Here is a 15,498-nt window from a genome sequence, read left to right as displayed (position 1 = left end):
CTCTTCTCTCCTCTCTCTCTCTCTCTCTCTGTCTCTCTCTCTCACACTCTCTCTCTCTCTCTCCCTCTCTCTCCCTCTCTCTCTCTCTCTCTCTTCTCTTTCTCTCCCCCTCTCTCTCTCTCAGAGAGGAGAGTCTATAAGAGGGGAGAGAGAGAGTAGTGCTCAGACTCCCTCTCTCTCTCATTCTCTCTCTCTCTCCTCTCTTCATTCCAGAGAAGAAGAGAGAGAGGGGGGGGGGAGAGGAGTGAGGGAGAGTCGGAGAGTAGGAGAGGAGAGAGGAGTCTCTCTGTTTCTCTCCCCCCCTCTCTCTCATTCTCTCCCTCTCTCTCTCTGTTTCTCTCAGCCACAGAGGGGGACCCTCTCTCAGACTCCCTCTCTCTCTCTCTGTTTCTCGGTCTCTCTCTCTCTCTCTCTCTCTCCCTCTCTCTCTTGTCACAGAGCCATTTCACACTGCTGGCTCCACTCCTGTGCTCAGAAGAACTTCCTCGTTGCTTGCTGCAACAAGACGAGCACAGGAGTCGCAAGCCGGATAATCAGCTCTGTGAACGGGAGGAGGAGGTGGGGGGACACGGGCAGCCTCTTCGTCTTCAGGGTAACCCTCTGGAGGACGCTGCTGTGACAGCTTTATGGCGAGCCGCGTTGCCCTGTTTGTAATTTGCACACAACACAGGGGAGGGGGACAGTTTGCTTTGATCTCGCCGGCCTTGGTCTGTGACAGCGTCGGGGGCAGATGTTTTTTTCAGTGGCACACCGGCGCTGCATTGGATTTTTGCACGGTTCCTCTTTTTTTTTTTTTTGTTTTTTCTTCTTCTTCTAAAAAGTGTTTGTGGCGTATATTTAAATCCCACGCACACGACGTGCAAGACACATTGACGGCTGCTTGCTTTCTTGGCGCAGGTGTTGACATGCAGGAGTCAAGGTGGACGCCAACTTCGGCGGTTTCAAAAAAACTCAACAACTGTTTTTAAAAAAAATGCTGACATTTTCAGCGGTTTTATTATTATTATTATTATTATTATTTGCCATTAACTAATTTCATCAACACGAGCGCGTGAGAAACATTACGGTGTGAGAGAGGGAAAAGTTTTAAATTTTTTTTTTTTTTTTTTTTTTTTTTTTTTTTTTTTAAAAAAAAGAAAATTAACGTTCCTGAAAAAAAAAAAAAAAATAAAATAAAAAAGTAAACCGGGTAACAGTAACAGCAAAAACGATATTACAAATAAAAACACAATGACGTCGGTTTGGAAAAGGCTCCAGCGGGTCGGGAAGCGGGCATCAAAGTTTCAGTTCGTGGCTTCCTACCAGGAGCTCGTCGTGGAGTGTACGAAAAAGTGGTGAGTTCATTTTTCAATTATAATTATTACTTAAATGTACTTTTAATTAATAGTAACAGCTTTGTTGGTTGTCTGCTACGAGGGCGTATCAGCGCTGCCTGTCCCCAGCCCGAGTCGATGTGTTTCCTAAAGGAGGGTCTGGTATTGATAGCCCAGGGTGCACTTAGGGCGGGGTTTGGCGTTGATATGCAGATTTTACTCAATTAAACATTATATTATTGTTGTTATTAATTATAATAATGTTAACAACATCAGCTGAGCCATTTCCGCGTCGCGCTGGCGTTGTTGCACCATCGTCGCGGTTAAAGTCCCGCAGATTGAAATGCATTCTTAACAATTTCAGCAGAACCAGAACCCCCTTTTTAAACGATTATTATTATTAATGTAGAAAATCATCTATTCAAGCCTGCCCTGGACTGGAGGGAGCACCCTTTCTCTTAGGGGGGGTGAGGGAGGGAGCAGTTCAGTCTCCATGCCTCAAGCCTGCCCTGGACTGGAGGGAGCACCCTTTCTCTTAGGGGGGTGAGGGAGGGAGCAGTTCAGTCTCCATGCCTCAAGCCTGCCCTGGACTGGAGGGAGCACCCTTTCTCTCAGGGGGGGTGAGGGAGGGAGGGAGCAGTTCAGTCTCCATGCCTCAAGCCTGCCCTGGACTGGAGGGAGCACCCTTTCTCTTAGGGGGGTGAGGGAGGGAGCAGTTCAGTCTCCATGCCTCAAGCCTGCCCTGGACTGGAGGGAGCACCCTTTCTCTTAGGGGGGGTGAGGGAGGGAGCAGTTCAGTCTACATGCCTGTGTTGGATATAATCCTGACATACAGCGGCAGACACTACATGTGTCGTTCAATATCACACGCTAGACCACATGTAACTTACAACTTGTAAAAAAGAAGCACAAAGCAATTATGTTCTCTTCAAGAGAAGTGTGGAGAATATGGGGAACTTCCAAACCGGTTGATGATTGGATGGTCTAAAATTTAGGGAAGTTCCAGTGATAAAGTATATAGAGGGGTACAGATTGAGGGAGAGTTAGGGGCTCTGTTACAGTATAGAGGGGTACAGATTGAGGGAGAGTTAGGGGCTCTGTTACAGTATAGAGGGGTACAGATTGAAAGGGAGTCTAGGGCTCTGTTACAGTATAGAGGGGTACAGATTGAGGGAGAGTTGGGGGCTGTGTTACAGTATAGAGGGGTATAGAGGGGTACAGACTGAGGGAGTCATACAGTCGGGAGCGCAGGGGTCACAGAGAGCCTCCTCTGGTAAAGGCACGGCTGTGTGGTGTGCAGGGGGAGTCATACAGTCAGGGGAGCGCAGGGGTCACAGAGAGTCTCCTCTGGTAAAGGCACGGCTGTGTGGTGTGCAGGGGGAGTCATGCAGTCAAGGGAGCGCAGGGGTCACAGAGAGTCTCCTCTGGTAAAGGCACGGCTGTGTGGTGTGCAGGGGGAGTCACGCAGTCAGGGGAGCATAGGGGTCACAGAGAGTCTCCTCTGGTAAAGGCACGGCTGTGTGGTGTGCAGGGGGAGTCACACAGTCAGGGGAGCGCAGGGGTCACAGAGAGTCTCCTCTGGTAAAGGCACGGCTGTGTGGTGTGCAGGGGGAGTCACACAGTCAGGGGAGCGCAGGGGTCACAGAGAGTCTCCTCTGGTAAAGGCACGGCTGTGTGGTGTGCAGGGGGAGTCATACAGTCAAGGGAGCGCAGGTTCCTGGCTGTGTGAAGTTGTTCGCTGGATATTCCACAGGGAGCATTGACTGGTGCTGGGTTAGGGAGGCAAAACCAGAAGGGACTGTTTGTCCTCACCGCTGCGCAGCGCCCCCTACTGGCCAGGCGTCCAGTGAGTTCAAGCAGGTTTTTTTGTTTGGTACTCAATTAACCGATACTCTGATACACCACATTAGAGCATTTTAAAACACCAGTTGTATTTCCAGGAAAACCACAGATAGCTGGCTAATGCAATCCTGGCGGATTCCCCTGTGCTGTAAAGTGCTCTAAACAATTCAGGTTATCAGGGTACAGACTGACCACTGCTTGATTTTTAGAGCATTTTACACCACTTGCATTATTTTTCCACACTGCTCTTCCTGTTGAAGGAATAGTACTCAAAGAAACCAAAAGAAGTTATTTACAAACCGCTAACCAAGATCATGCAACAGTCTCTTGACAGGGGTTGTACTGACAGCCTGGAGAATTGCAAACGTAATACCGATCCACAAAAAGGGAGACAAAACCAAACCAGGTAACTACAGACCAATAAGCCTGACTTCTATTATATGTAAACCTACGGAAACTATAATAAGATCCACAATGGAAAATGACTTATATGGTGGTAACAGTATCCTGGGAGACGGTCAGCATGGCTTTAGGAAAGGGAGCGCGAGTCTAACTAACCTGCTTGATTTTGAATTCTAAAAGGTATTGACAGTGTTTTTCAACCTGAAAAAAGAAACAAGGACCAGGGGTCACAAATGGAGATTAGGTAAAGGGGCATTCAGAACAGAAAATAGGAGGCACTGTTTTTATAGAGAATCGTGGGAATCTGGAACCAACTCCCCAGTAATGTTGTTGAAGCTGACACCCTGGGATCTTTCAAGAAGCTGCTTGATGAGATTCTGGGATCAATAAGCTACTGACAACAAAACAAGAAAGATGGGCCGAATGGCCTCCTCTCGTTTGGAAACTTTCTTATGTTCTTCTGTTCTTAACACAGCCGGCACACTGGAGGTGCTTCTGGGAGTGTGAGTCCTTGTAGGAAACAATTCTTTGGCTCTCCTCTGAGCACCAATCACTGCCCTTCCTGTGACTGGCGTGTTTTCAATGTCAGTTCCTTCATGCCAGCTCTCGAGGCTGAAGTGTAGCATTGAAGTATCTGCAAGGAGCGAGCGATAAATATTCTACACTAACAGCTTCAAAGAAACGACCCTTATGAATCGAATGAACCTTTACCACAATGTCTGCGTTTTTTAAATAAGACAGTCTGAGACCTAAGAAACGATGGCAGTATTATTTTGTTAGTGCCATATGCTTTAGGCATTTAAAGAGTTAGATGTGAGGACGTCGATGGAAGTAAGCTTAGAACAGAAAGGAGCAAACCCTTTTACACAGCTATGAACAGAATAGCCTCCCAGGAGAAGGGTCTGCAACACTGGGAACATTAAAAAAACAGCGAGGGTCTGTCCTGGTAAACGAAGCGCCCCTAGTCCAGTGAATGGGGTGCTATGTAGGGACGAGCCCTGCTGGGCTGAGCGGCCTCCTCCCCTGTGTTCTGCACTTTGCATTTTGTCGCTCTTTTTGTCCAGTCTCTCTCGATATCAAAGCGTTTCTTTCAGTTCCTAATCTGCGCCTGAACTATATAACGTATTGAGTATATCTAGAGAGCCACTGGTCCGATTGGGATGAAACCTGCTTTAGCTCTAGTTATTGAGTGTATCAGAAAGTGCGTGTATGTGTCACTTATTTATGTTTTATCCCCCATTGCAGATGAAATCGATTCACATACCATACTTCACACATTGTGGCCTGTCTAGAGAACCGCTTATCCAATTGTGGTGAAACCTGGTATTAACATGACTTGGTTTAAGTTATCACGAGCAGCAGAGTGTGGGGATTGAGGGGGTGTCTGCCTCTGTGTATCTGTAGCTTACACTTTTACATACGGTTGGGGAATGGCTTCTTGTATTGTGATGAAGCATGTCGTTGCTGATTCTTACTGGAAGCTGTTGGCACACGTCATGGTTGTGGTCAAGCTGTGTTTGCAGTGGTGGAGGGGGATGCATGTCACTCACAGTCTCGGTGTTTCTGTCCAGTCTCTTCTGAAGTGATGTAAAACCCTTCTGAAAGTTTCCCCCGGGTGTTTTGCAGTTTGACTCCCATGCTTTGCCCAGTGTCGTACTATAGGCATTGTTCACCGTACTTTGCCTTGCTTTTTATTATCTTTGCTATACCTCTGTATGCTTTACAGTGCGTGCCTATGAGTGGTGAAAGTAAGAATCAGAAACAGTAACAGTAACTAATCACCCCATTTCTGTCCCATTGATTTCAGGTCAATGGGGCTCTCATGGTCCCTGAGTGGACAGTTTGTTTTGTTGTGCAGAATACACGAGCGGTAGTGTCAAATGATGCTTCTTCGCTTTTAGCATTCAGATTGAGAAGGGTATCTTTTTTTTTTTTAGCCAGGATTTAATAGGAAGGTAAAACAGTAGCAGGGTTTTCGTTCAAACGATTTTCTGTGTCTTCAGTTCTCGTTAGTCTTTTTCGATTGGCATTCCCCTACTTCCTCACTTTTACGTTTACAAAGAGCAGTTAAGGTCTGTTGAACTTTCTTTGGCAGCATTTCTTGTTCAGTTTTTTTTTTTTTTTAACAAACTTCTGCTCTTCGTTGTAAATTGTGCGTAAAGCGACTGACTTGACAAGAAACAAAGGCCGTGGCAACATTCTAAATCACGTGATCGTCTCCCACCTGACTGGGAGTGGAGTCTGAAGCAGCGCGTCTTTCACTGTTATTTTTAAATGTGCAGTAAATGAAAAAGTTTTGATTTGTTCAGCTTAGAATTCCTACTTTTTGATATTACTATTATAAATCCATTTACCTATGCATCAGTATATTACATCCTTAACCTTAAGAACACAGTGTTTTGTTGGCAGCATACTGGCACTGAAATTCTTACCGGCATTCTTACTTTCACCCCTGGCTGTCCCATGCTTTACCATGCTGTGCCCTTACTACTCTTTGCTGTACTTTTGGGAACGGTTTTGAATGTAACCTTCCTCTCTCTCAGTTACTAGTCCAGGGCAGGGCTATTTAATCTCCTTCGCTTGACCCTGATTCCTGATATGTAATCCAGCACAGATCTATTTAGGTGTGAGGAGTGTCAGGGAGGGAGGCAGGCAGGCAGGCACACACACATGGAGCTGTCAGTAAGCCTGTGAGAGGCTGGCTCATCAGATGAGACAGGGAGGTAATTTTAGGTTTTGGAGAGTAATACAGATCTTGTGACACAAGCAAAAAAAAAAAAAAAAAAAAAGTCCTGGGGGGCTTGTCCCTACAGAAAGAAGCTTTCAGCTTGAAAAGAGAAACAAAAACTGTACAGCTGTGGCCAAAAGTTTTGCATCACCCTTATAGAATTAACTAATGTTGCTTCATAAATTTGAATGAAACCTGCTGAATAATGTTACACTAACATAATGAAATACACGCCACTTTGTAGTTTTCTACACACGTAACAAAAAACGGACACACTGAAAAATATTTCAGTGTAGTTTTTATTGTTGTTGGTGTGGTTTTGGGTTGGCAGAGGAAGCAGGCAGTTACCTTCCCTGCCAAAGAGAACACGTGCAGAATGTGGCCGTCTTCAAATTGGTTGAAAAGTGTAGCAGCTGAGCTCTGCGCGAGCGGAAAGAGAGTTAAGAGGAATGCGAGCGCGAGAGAGATCCGTCACAAAGTAAGATAAACAACGGCTGGCTGCATTCCGGATGGTGTTTGTTTTATTTCCCATGTTGTGTTTGTTTGTTTGGCCAGCGTGGCTTCTTGTTTGTGTGTTTTTGTTTGTGTGTTCATGTTTTGTTGTTATTGGTTATTTATTTAATAAATGCCAGCGCATTGGCGACTCACCCGCAGTACTGTTGTGTGTCTGTTTCCTGGTCTGGTGACGTCACTCACCAAACCATCCTGCCACGTTATTATTTGTTTATTATTTGTTTATTTAGCAGACGCCTTGAACTTTAAAGCCGCTTGTCCTGTTGAAGCTCTGGGTCTTCTTTAGCACACGCTGTGGCAGTGCAGGCGCCCTCATAATCACACACCACCTGAAAGGTTACAAACATTCGTATGAAAGCAAGAGTTTATCGCATTGGCACAAAATCAAGGCAGTTGTTATGTTCACTACGTAGTGTGTCAGACAGACTGATAGACAGACCTGACCAGACCTGACGACCTGACTGACTGACCAGACTGACAGACTGACAGACAGCCCTGACCAGACCTGACGACCTGACTGACTGACCAGACTGACAGATAGACAGACAGACTGACACGATCGTGAAGGGTCCCAGTTTCTTGAGGGTGTGTGCCACTTCCTCTGCCATTTCAGAGACTGGCATGTATCTAGAGAACAGCTTGACCATCGCCCCCCACGGAACTCCCCACTACCTACCGCGAATCACAACAATCAAAACACTTCCTACACTCCAGCTCAGTAGCTCCGTACGTCTCTGATTACGTACGTCCCAGAGGGTCTCCCCTGGTAAAGGCACGGCCGTGTGGTGTGCAGGGTGAGTCATGCAGTCAGGGGAGCGCAGGCAGGGTGTTTACAGGGGGTAACCATTTCTCGGCCGGACACCACACGTCCCACCTAGTTACGTCAGTCATCGACGTCCCGCATGCGGTTGTCAGGGGTTGACCCTTTCCCGTCGACCGTGTGGTGTGCAGTGTGAGTCATACAGTCAGGGGAGAGCAGGGGTCCACGATGGTCTCCTGGTAAAGGCACGACCACATGGTGTGCAGGGGGAGTCATGCAGTCTGGGTACGCCTTTGACCTCCAGGGGGCGGTACAGCCGCTGTATAGCTCCTGGGCGGAAAGAGGCAGTTGGCTTGTGGATTGGAGGTTGAGAAAAACATCACAGCAAATCTCTGAGTCTAGTCCTGTACAGACCACCAGCAGCAGCAGCAGGATCCTGTCAGAACACTCGGTCAGTGAAAAACATCTATTTATAATCACGCTGTCGCGAGTGAAAAGGAAGTAAAGGAGCCTTCGGGTGACAGGATTGTGACGAAACTTGCCAAAGCCCTTCTTTAGCTGAACGTTATCGAGTGTGTCACAGTCTGCCAGTGACCGGAGGCTTTCTGCCTGTCTGACAGCCTGTCTGTATGTCACGCCCCTTTCAGAATAGTGAGCATGCCCAGGCCATTCTTTATTGATTGTAGCATAATCTGGGGGTTGATGAAGGCATCTGTACACCTGCATGTCAAACCCATCCACTCAAATGGATGTTACTGGTGCGTTTCATTTCAAATGTCGTGAGGTGTTGCAATATGATTACCCCACACCATAGCACAATATCCTGGAGCACCGTACTTTGATTATAAAACAGCTTTTATCTGCTGATAATCATTTTCATTGGGTTGTCCTTTCGTGGTTTTCGGAAAAAAAATGTTTTTTTTTTTTTTTTAGTAGTCAGCAATTATTTTTATTGTTTTCTCCCCAATTTAGTAGCGTCCAATTATTTTTAGGCTCAGCCCACCGCTACCACCCCTGCGCTGACTTGGGATTAGCGAAGACGAACACACGCTGTCCTGTGAAGCGTGTGCTGTCAGCCGCCTGCATCTTTACCCAGAGCTACAGCGTTGGAGGACAGCGCAGCCCTGGGCAGCTTACAGGCAAGCCTGCAGGTGCCCGGTCAGACCACAGGGGTTGCTGGTGTGCGGTGAGCTGAGGACACCCTGGCTGACCTAACCCTCCCTCCCCCTGGGTGGCGCTTGGCCAATTGTGCGCCGCCCCCTGGGAACTCCTGCCCTTGGTTGGCAAGGGAATAGCCCGGACTGGAACTGGTGATGTCCAGACTAGGGGGCGCATCCTGCACTCCACACGGAGCGCCTTTACTGGATGCGCCACTCGGGAGCCCCCCCTCATGATTCTGTATGACATACAAACACTGTTGTGTCTCTGCTACTTCTGATCTTTCCCTGTATCTTCTCATGGTCCTGTATGACACACGCATCCACAATGTTTTAAAATTCACATCCTAGCCTTGTATTTAATCCATTATGCTTTGTTTTTCACTATGGGGGGTGGTGAATGCTGTAGTGAGCCCTGTTTCAAAGAATGTTCTGTTAAGGACTGATTTTCAAAGTTTTGTTTCAACAGAGTCTTTTGAGGTAACTAAACCCGGCCTAGTACGGCCTGTTGCCCTGATTCCCTGCCCGCCCTATTGATAGCCATGGTGACGGCTCAGTGTGAAAGGGTGAAGGGTGTGGCAGCCATACGCTAGATGAGATAAGAGGCAGGACTGGCAGAGAGAATGTCTGTTCCTTTCGACCAGCAGCCTGCCATTGAGTCATCGCAATGAGAACAACTTATACTGAGCGATTGCAATAGAGAAAGAGTTTGAAACAACAGAGTTGAAAGGTACTGCACAGCTATGGCCAAAGGTTTTGCATCACCCGGAAGAGAGTGGTCAGGCAATTTCCGAATTTGTTCCTATAACACTTAGAATCTGAAGGCGTGAAGCGTAGGCACAGTCAAACCAGTGGTGCTTCACACAGGGGAGTCATGCAGTCAGGGGAGCGCAGGGGTCCCACACAGAGAGTGGTGAGGGGATGGAATGGGTTACCTAGTCATGTTGCTGAAGGAGACTCTTCTTCACACAGAGAGTGGTGAGGGGATGGAATGGGTTGCCTAGTCATGTTGTGAAGGAGGAGTTCTTCACACAGAATCAGTGAAAAACATCTATTTATAATCACGGGTTATGCAGTCAGGGTCATGTTGTTGAAGGAGGTCTTCTTCACACAGAGAGTGGTGAGGGGGGATGGAATGGGTCAGGGGAGCGCTACCTAGTCATGTTGTTGAAGGAGACTCTTCTTCACACAGAGAGTGGTGAGGGCATGGAATGGGTGTACCTCATGATGTTGCTGAAGGAGACTCTTCTTCACACAGTCTTCTTCACACAGAGAGTGGTGAGGGGATGGAATGGGTTACCTAGTCATGTTGCCCACAGAGAGTGGTAATGTTGTTGAAGGAGACTCTTCTTCACACAGGCAGTCATGTTGTTGAAGGAGACTCTTCTTCACACAGAGAGTGGTGAGGGGATGGAATGGGTTACCTAGTCATGTTGCTGAAGGAGACCTCTTCTTCACACAGAGAGTGGTGAGGGGATGGAATGGGTTACCTAGTCATGTTGACAGAGAGTGGTGAGGGGATGGAATGGGTTACCTAGTCTGTTGCTGAAGGAGACACACAGAGAGTGGTGAGGGTTACCTAGTCATGGAAGGAGACTCTTCTTCACACAGAGGTGGTGAGGGGATGGAATGGGTTACCTAGTCATGTTGCTGAAGGAGACTCTTCTTCACACAGAGAGTGGTGAGGGGATGGAATGGGTTACCTAGTCATGTTGCTGAAGGAGACTCTTCTTCACACAGAGAGTGGTGAGGGGATGGAATGGGACCTAGTCATGTTGCTGAAGGAGACTCTTCTTCACACAGAGAGTGGTGAGGGGATGGAATGGGTTACCTAGTCATGTTGCTGAAGGAGACTCTTCTTCACACAGAGAGTGGTGAGGGGATGGAATGGGTTACCTAGTCATGTTGCTGAAGGAGACTCTTCTTCACACAGAGAGTGGTGAGGGGATGGATGGGTTTGTTGCTGAAGGAGACTTGAAGGAGACTCTTCTTCACACAGAGAGTGGTGAGGGGATGGAATGGGTTACCTAGTCATGTTGCTGAAGGAGACTCTTCTTCACACAGAGAGTGGTGAGGGGATGGAATGGGTTACCTAGTCATGTTGCTGAAGGAGACTCTTCTTCACACAGAGAGTGGTGAGGGGATGGAATGGGTTACCTAGTCATGTTGCTGAAGGAGACTCTTCTTCACACAGAGAGTGGTGAGGGGATGGAATGGGTTACCTAGTCATGTTGCTGAGGCAGAATCACTGGGATCCTTTAAGACCTGACTCGATAAAGTTCTGTATGCCCTCCTCTCATTCGTTACCTGTTCTTCTTTGATATGGCAGAATGGTTTTTGAATGTACAGCTAGCTCTGTATTTCAGTGCCAGGAAACACATTGGCATTTTTAAATGCACATTGCATTGCAACACGTTTGCTTTCGGCGGGCGTATATCCATTGTAATTGAGAGAGAATAGGTGAGAGGGCAGGAGCAACGCCTTCGAGTACAGCAGACACAGGCAGAGCAGAGCAGTCTGAGCCAGTCTGTTCAGTGTTGAGCGTCATTGCAGTGAGAGTGACCGTGGTCCCGGTGTTCTCTGCAGTAATCGTGTTCCTGACAGTAACGCTGAGGAGGGTTGGCTCTGCTACAGAGAACGAGGTTAAAAAGAGATTGAGTGAGAGAGGAAGAACTACGAACTAGGGAGAAAGAAAGACATAATTAATGAGTTGAAATTAGATTTCAAGCCGATAACCGGTAACCCTTTTTAAACACCTATTAATATCACTTGAACGGTGACGCCAATGAGAGTTGACTTCATCAGGCGCATTGACTTGGTTTTGAATATACAGTCTGCTGCATGTGCAATTCACTGTAATAATTAAAGCACACGGTAACACTGCATTGGTCTGTATGCTACACTGTGCGTCCATCCTTTATATTACCGGACAGTTACTTGGAAGGCTTCTATTGTTATGCTTCTGTTTCTCTTAAGTGGACTCAGTGGTGTGGCTGATAACAGGAGTGCTGTTAAGTGCAGTGTGAGAGTAACTGAATGTGGCCTCATTGACTCCCATTATATTGAGGCTGTGACATTGCGCTGTGGTGCTAGTAAGCTGAAGGTGAGATATACAATAAGATGGTGTTAAGGGATTGCAGCTGGCAAGACAATCCCACCAACCTCACCCACTTTACACCCCATTAGCTGCACAGGTCTCAAAGGTGCAGTTTTGAAAGAAACACACGTTATATCGTTTTAAAACACCTGGTACCGTTTTAGGTTAAAATAAGTTTCCACAGGATACCTGTTGCTTTCCTCAGCAGTGTCTTCGGGGTCATGTTACTGGCTGAAGGCATGTCGGTCAATAGAGGAAGCAGCTGATTGGTTAAGGACAGGGAAGAAGCCAGGGAAGAGGTGGGGGCAAGGTCACCCTCCAGGCGACCCAGGAAGTGCAACACTGACTGAAAGCAAGGCTTGCAAACAGAGATTTCTTTTAAGTGTTGCACCAGAAAATAAAAATACATCCTCACTGGTACGTTCCCATCACATTTGACACCTACTGTATGCAACAAGTGGAACTGCAGAACAGGGCGTTTATAGAGTGGAGGCAGTCCAGTTTTCATGAAACCGGTAGCAATACTCAGTTACATTTTTGCATTCATCTGGAGAATCACTTATCAGATTGTAATTAAACAATCAGCTGCTAATTCCTGTTAACCTCGTTGGTGGCAGTGAAGCTAGATTTAACCCTGATCAAGCTGCCGAGCGTAGTGCAGCACACGTCAATCCTGCCCTGTCTGTTGCTCAGTCCTGGGCCTCTGTCAGTGTAAGCACAGGGTAATTCTGCAGTGACTATGATCAGGGATAAGTGGAGGCGCCTGTGTGTGTGTCAGCGGACATTCTTTAGCACTGAGAGTATCTCAAGCTGGGGCTGTAGAGAGATTCCTGTGTGTCTGTGTTTAGGTGCACTATGTGCGTTTGTCATGCCCATACTGTAATTATTATTATTAAGGGAATATAGTAGAGGCGCTCGTACAAACAGCACATGTTTCCATATATGAAGAGATCCGCTGATACAGTTTTCATGAACTCATTGTTAACATTAGTTACTGAGAATGTCAGATTGTAGGAATATCAGAGGGTGTCTGGCTGTCTGTACATCTGCCCATCGTCCTGTCACACTTGCATTGCTGCATCTATCTGTTGAACCGCTTATGCAGTTGTTATGAAACTTGGTATTAACATTATTTAGCGCAACCTGTTGAGAGTCTCAGATTCTGGGAGTTTATGGAGACGTCTGTCTGTGCGCACGTCCATCTGCACGTCACCCTGTTTTATTGCCTATGTCTGGAGAAGAACTGCTTACCCAATTGAGATGAAACATTTCATTGCATTTCTGTTTCTCTGCTATTCTGTACATGCTCTTGATATACGTCATGGGCAGCAATTCTTTCATCATGCTGATTTTGCTCATTTTGGATTTACAGCGGTCGCGTAGGATGTATGTTACTGACAGACGGAGGGAGTCATGCAGTCAGGGGAGCGCAGGGGTCACAGAGAGTCTCCCCTGGTAAAGGCACAGCCGCATGGTGTGCAGGGGGAGTCACACAGTCAGGGGAGTGCAGGGGTCCCCGAGGGTCTCCCCTGGTAAAGGCATGGCTGTGTGGTGTGCAGGGGGAGTCGTACAGTCAGGGGAGTGCAGGGGTCCCCGAGGGTCTCCCCTGGTAAAGGCATGGCTGTGTGGTGTGCAGGGGGAGTCGTAGAGTCAGGGGAGCGCAGGTTCCAAGTTCCCGATCTTCTCTGGGGATTCCACAGGGAGAGCATGGCTCTGATGGCTGAGGCACTCTTGTGGGTTAGGGAGGCACAATCGTCAGGCACTGTTTGGTATTTACTGCTCTGAAAGGGGATGTATGTCGCTTGCTGAGGCTCCTAGACTCCTAGGAGGTTTAATTCAGGGAGGTTCATATTCTAGCAGCATGTATGGATGGATGCTTGTAAGGGTGCCATCTAGTGGTAGAACATCAACATTGCAGACCATTTTAAAACAGTGCAGGTACAGTAGTTCAGTAGATTTGGCATTTCAAATAATTATGGACAAATATACATGTGTATTGTAAAAAATAACATATAAAAAATAGACATGTATTTTCCCCAGATCCAGGCTAAATCTTTCAGGTCAGTTTCAAGTATAATTCCAGATAACATTTTTTAAATCTCTCTAAAATAAAACCGCTACCTTAAAGAAAGGAGAGTTCAGCAGTCTTCTGTAGAGTGGGGGTGGATTATTTCAGTCCTCTTTACGCTTGTCATCGATACATTCTGTTATGTGACCCAGCGTGAGCACGGTCCGGTCTGCTGCTGAGTTGCTCCAGTGCTGGGTCCCGGCTCTGACGTGAGAATCTGTGTTTTCTCTTTGCAGGCAGCCAGACAAGCTGATTGTGGTGTGGACTCGCAGAAACAGACGCATCTGTTCCAAGGTGTGTGCCTTACAAAGAGAGAGTGCTGGAGATGCAGCCATTTGTTGATTGGTTGATTATTGATCGCCACGGCTGTTATTTTACAAGCCTCAGTTAATCAGTTAAACGTTCATTAATTGACAATTGACTGATCGCTGTCTGTTTGTTTTGCAGTGGAGTCCTCCTCACTGACCGCTGTCTGTTTGTTTCAGCCTCACGGATGGCAGCCGGGCATTAAGAACCCATATCGGGGCATGGTTGTGTGGCCAGTGCCAGAGAACGTGGACATCACTGTCACGCTGTACAAGGTACCTCACAACACAATGCATTACAATCCACACTGCAATAGCACAATTCATCACAGGGATCCTGCAGCACTTAACATAATACAATCCACACTGCAAAAGCACAGAGAGGGCTGGTAAAGCATAGGGAAACACTGTAAAGCACAGAGAGGTCTGATAAAGCATATGGAAGCATTGTAAAGCACGGAGAGGTCTGGTAAAGCATAGGGAAGCATTGTAAAGCACAGATAGGTCTGGTAAAGCATAGGGAAGCATTGTAAAGTAGAGAGGTCTGGTGAAGCATAGGGAAGTATTGTAAAGCACAGAGAGGTCTGGTAAAGCATAGGGAAGCATTGTAAAGCACAGAGAGGTCTGGTAAAGCATAGGGAAGCATTTTAAAGCTGAGAGGTCTGGTAAAGCATAGGGAAGTATTGTAAAGCACAGAGAGGTATGGAAAAGCATAGGGAAGCATTGTAAAGTATCCAAGGTTGAAGCAGACAGTAAGCCCACAGTAGTGTAGTGCAGATCAGCTTGCATCATACAGCCCTCACAGCACGATCATCTAAATACAGCTAACAAGATCACTCTGTCTGTAGGACGCACATACAGATGAGTTTGAAGACAAGGACTGGACCTTCGTCATTGAAAACGTGAGTCTCCTGTGTTCTCTTCCCTCTGGTTCACAGTCACGTCACTGCAGTTTGTGATCTCGTTGCCCCTTGGAGCTTGCACTGCAGTTAGCAATCAATCAATCAGTCTTTATTAATTGATAAACCACTTCACATAGATAAAAACTTTGATGAATATTAAAAGAAGTAGCAGTATATATATATATAAAAATCACCTGAATAAGTAGAGGGGTTCCGAAAATATGGCATTGCACATCCATGTGTTGCTACAACAGTTTAAATAATAAATCTGTCTTTTTTTTTCATTGTTAACATCCTGACAACGTTTTACTCTTATAACTTTAAAGTCTGTTTCAAAGCTCTTTTCAAAATGTCTGCTCTAGTGCACTCATAGTGTCAGGATTATTGCCCACGTTGTCAAACACGGCGAGA

General features: G+C 46.7%; 1 protein-coding gene across 19 annotated transcripts in view; it reads left to right on the top strand.

Moving 5' to 3' along the window:
- Positions 1 to 402: 402 nt before the first annotated feature.
- LOC121310020 (EH domain-binding protein 1-like protein 1) overlaps positions 403 to 15,498 on the top strand; it is a 42,837-nt gene continuing 27,741 nt past the window's right edge. For 11 of the 19 annotated variants that reach the window (XM_041243211.1, XM_041243209.1, XM_041243207.1 and 8 more), the window contains exons 1-4: positions 404 to 1,334; positions 14,117 to 14,174; positions 14,366 to 14,461; positions 15,034 to 15,087. In XM_041243211.1, the coding sequence (XP_041099145.1) occupies positions 1,231 to 1,334; positions 14,117 to 14,174; positions 14,366 to 14,461; positions 15,034 to 15,087 (312 nt within the window). In that variant the 5' untranslated portion in view covers positions 404 to 1,230. Of the gene's footprint in view, positions 1,335 to 14,116; positions 14,175 to 14,365; positions 14,462 to 15,033; positions 15,088 to 15,498 lie in introns of all 19 variants that reach the window. The other 8 variants (XM_041243200.1, XM_041243202.1, XM_041243219.1 and 5 more) reach the window with 3 other exon arrangements.

Source organism: Polyodon spathula, unplaced genomic scaffold (assembly GCF_017654505.1).
Source record: "Polyodon spathula isolate WHYD16114869_AA unplaced genomic scaffold, ASM1765450v1 scaffolds_1677, whole genome shotgun sequence".
Taxonomy (NCBI): Eukaryota; Metazoa; Chordata; class Actinopteri; order Acipenseriformes; family Polyodontidae; genus Polyodon; species Polyodon spathula.
The sequence above is the reverse complement of the archived record's forward strand: the minus strand, read 5'-3'. Positions and strand labels throughout refer to the sequence as shown.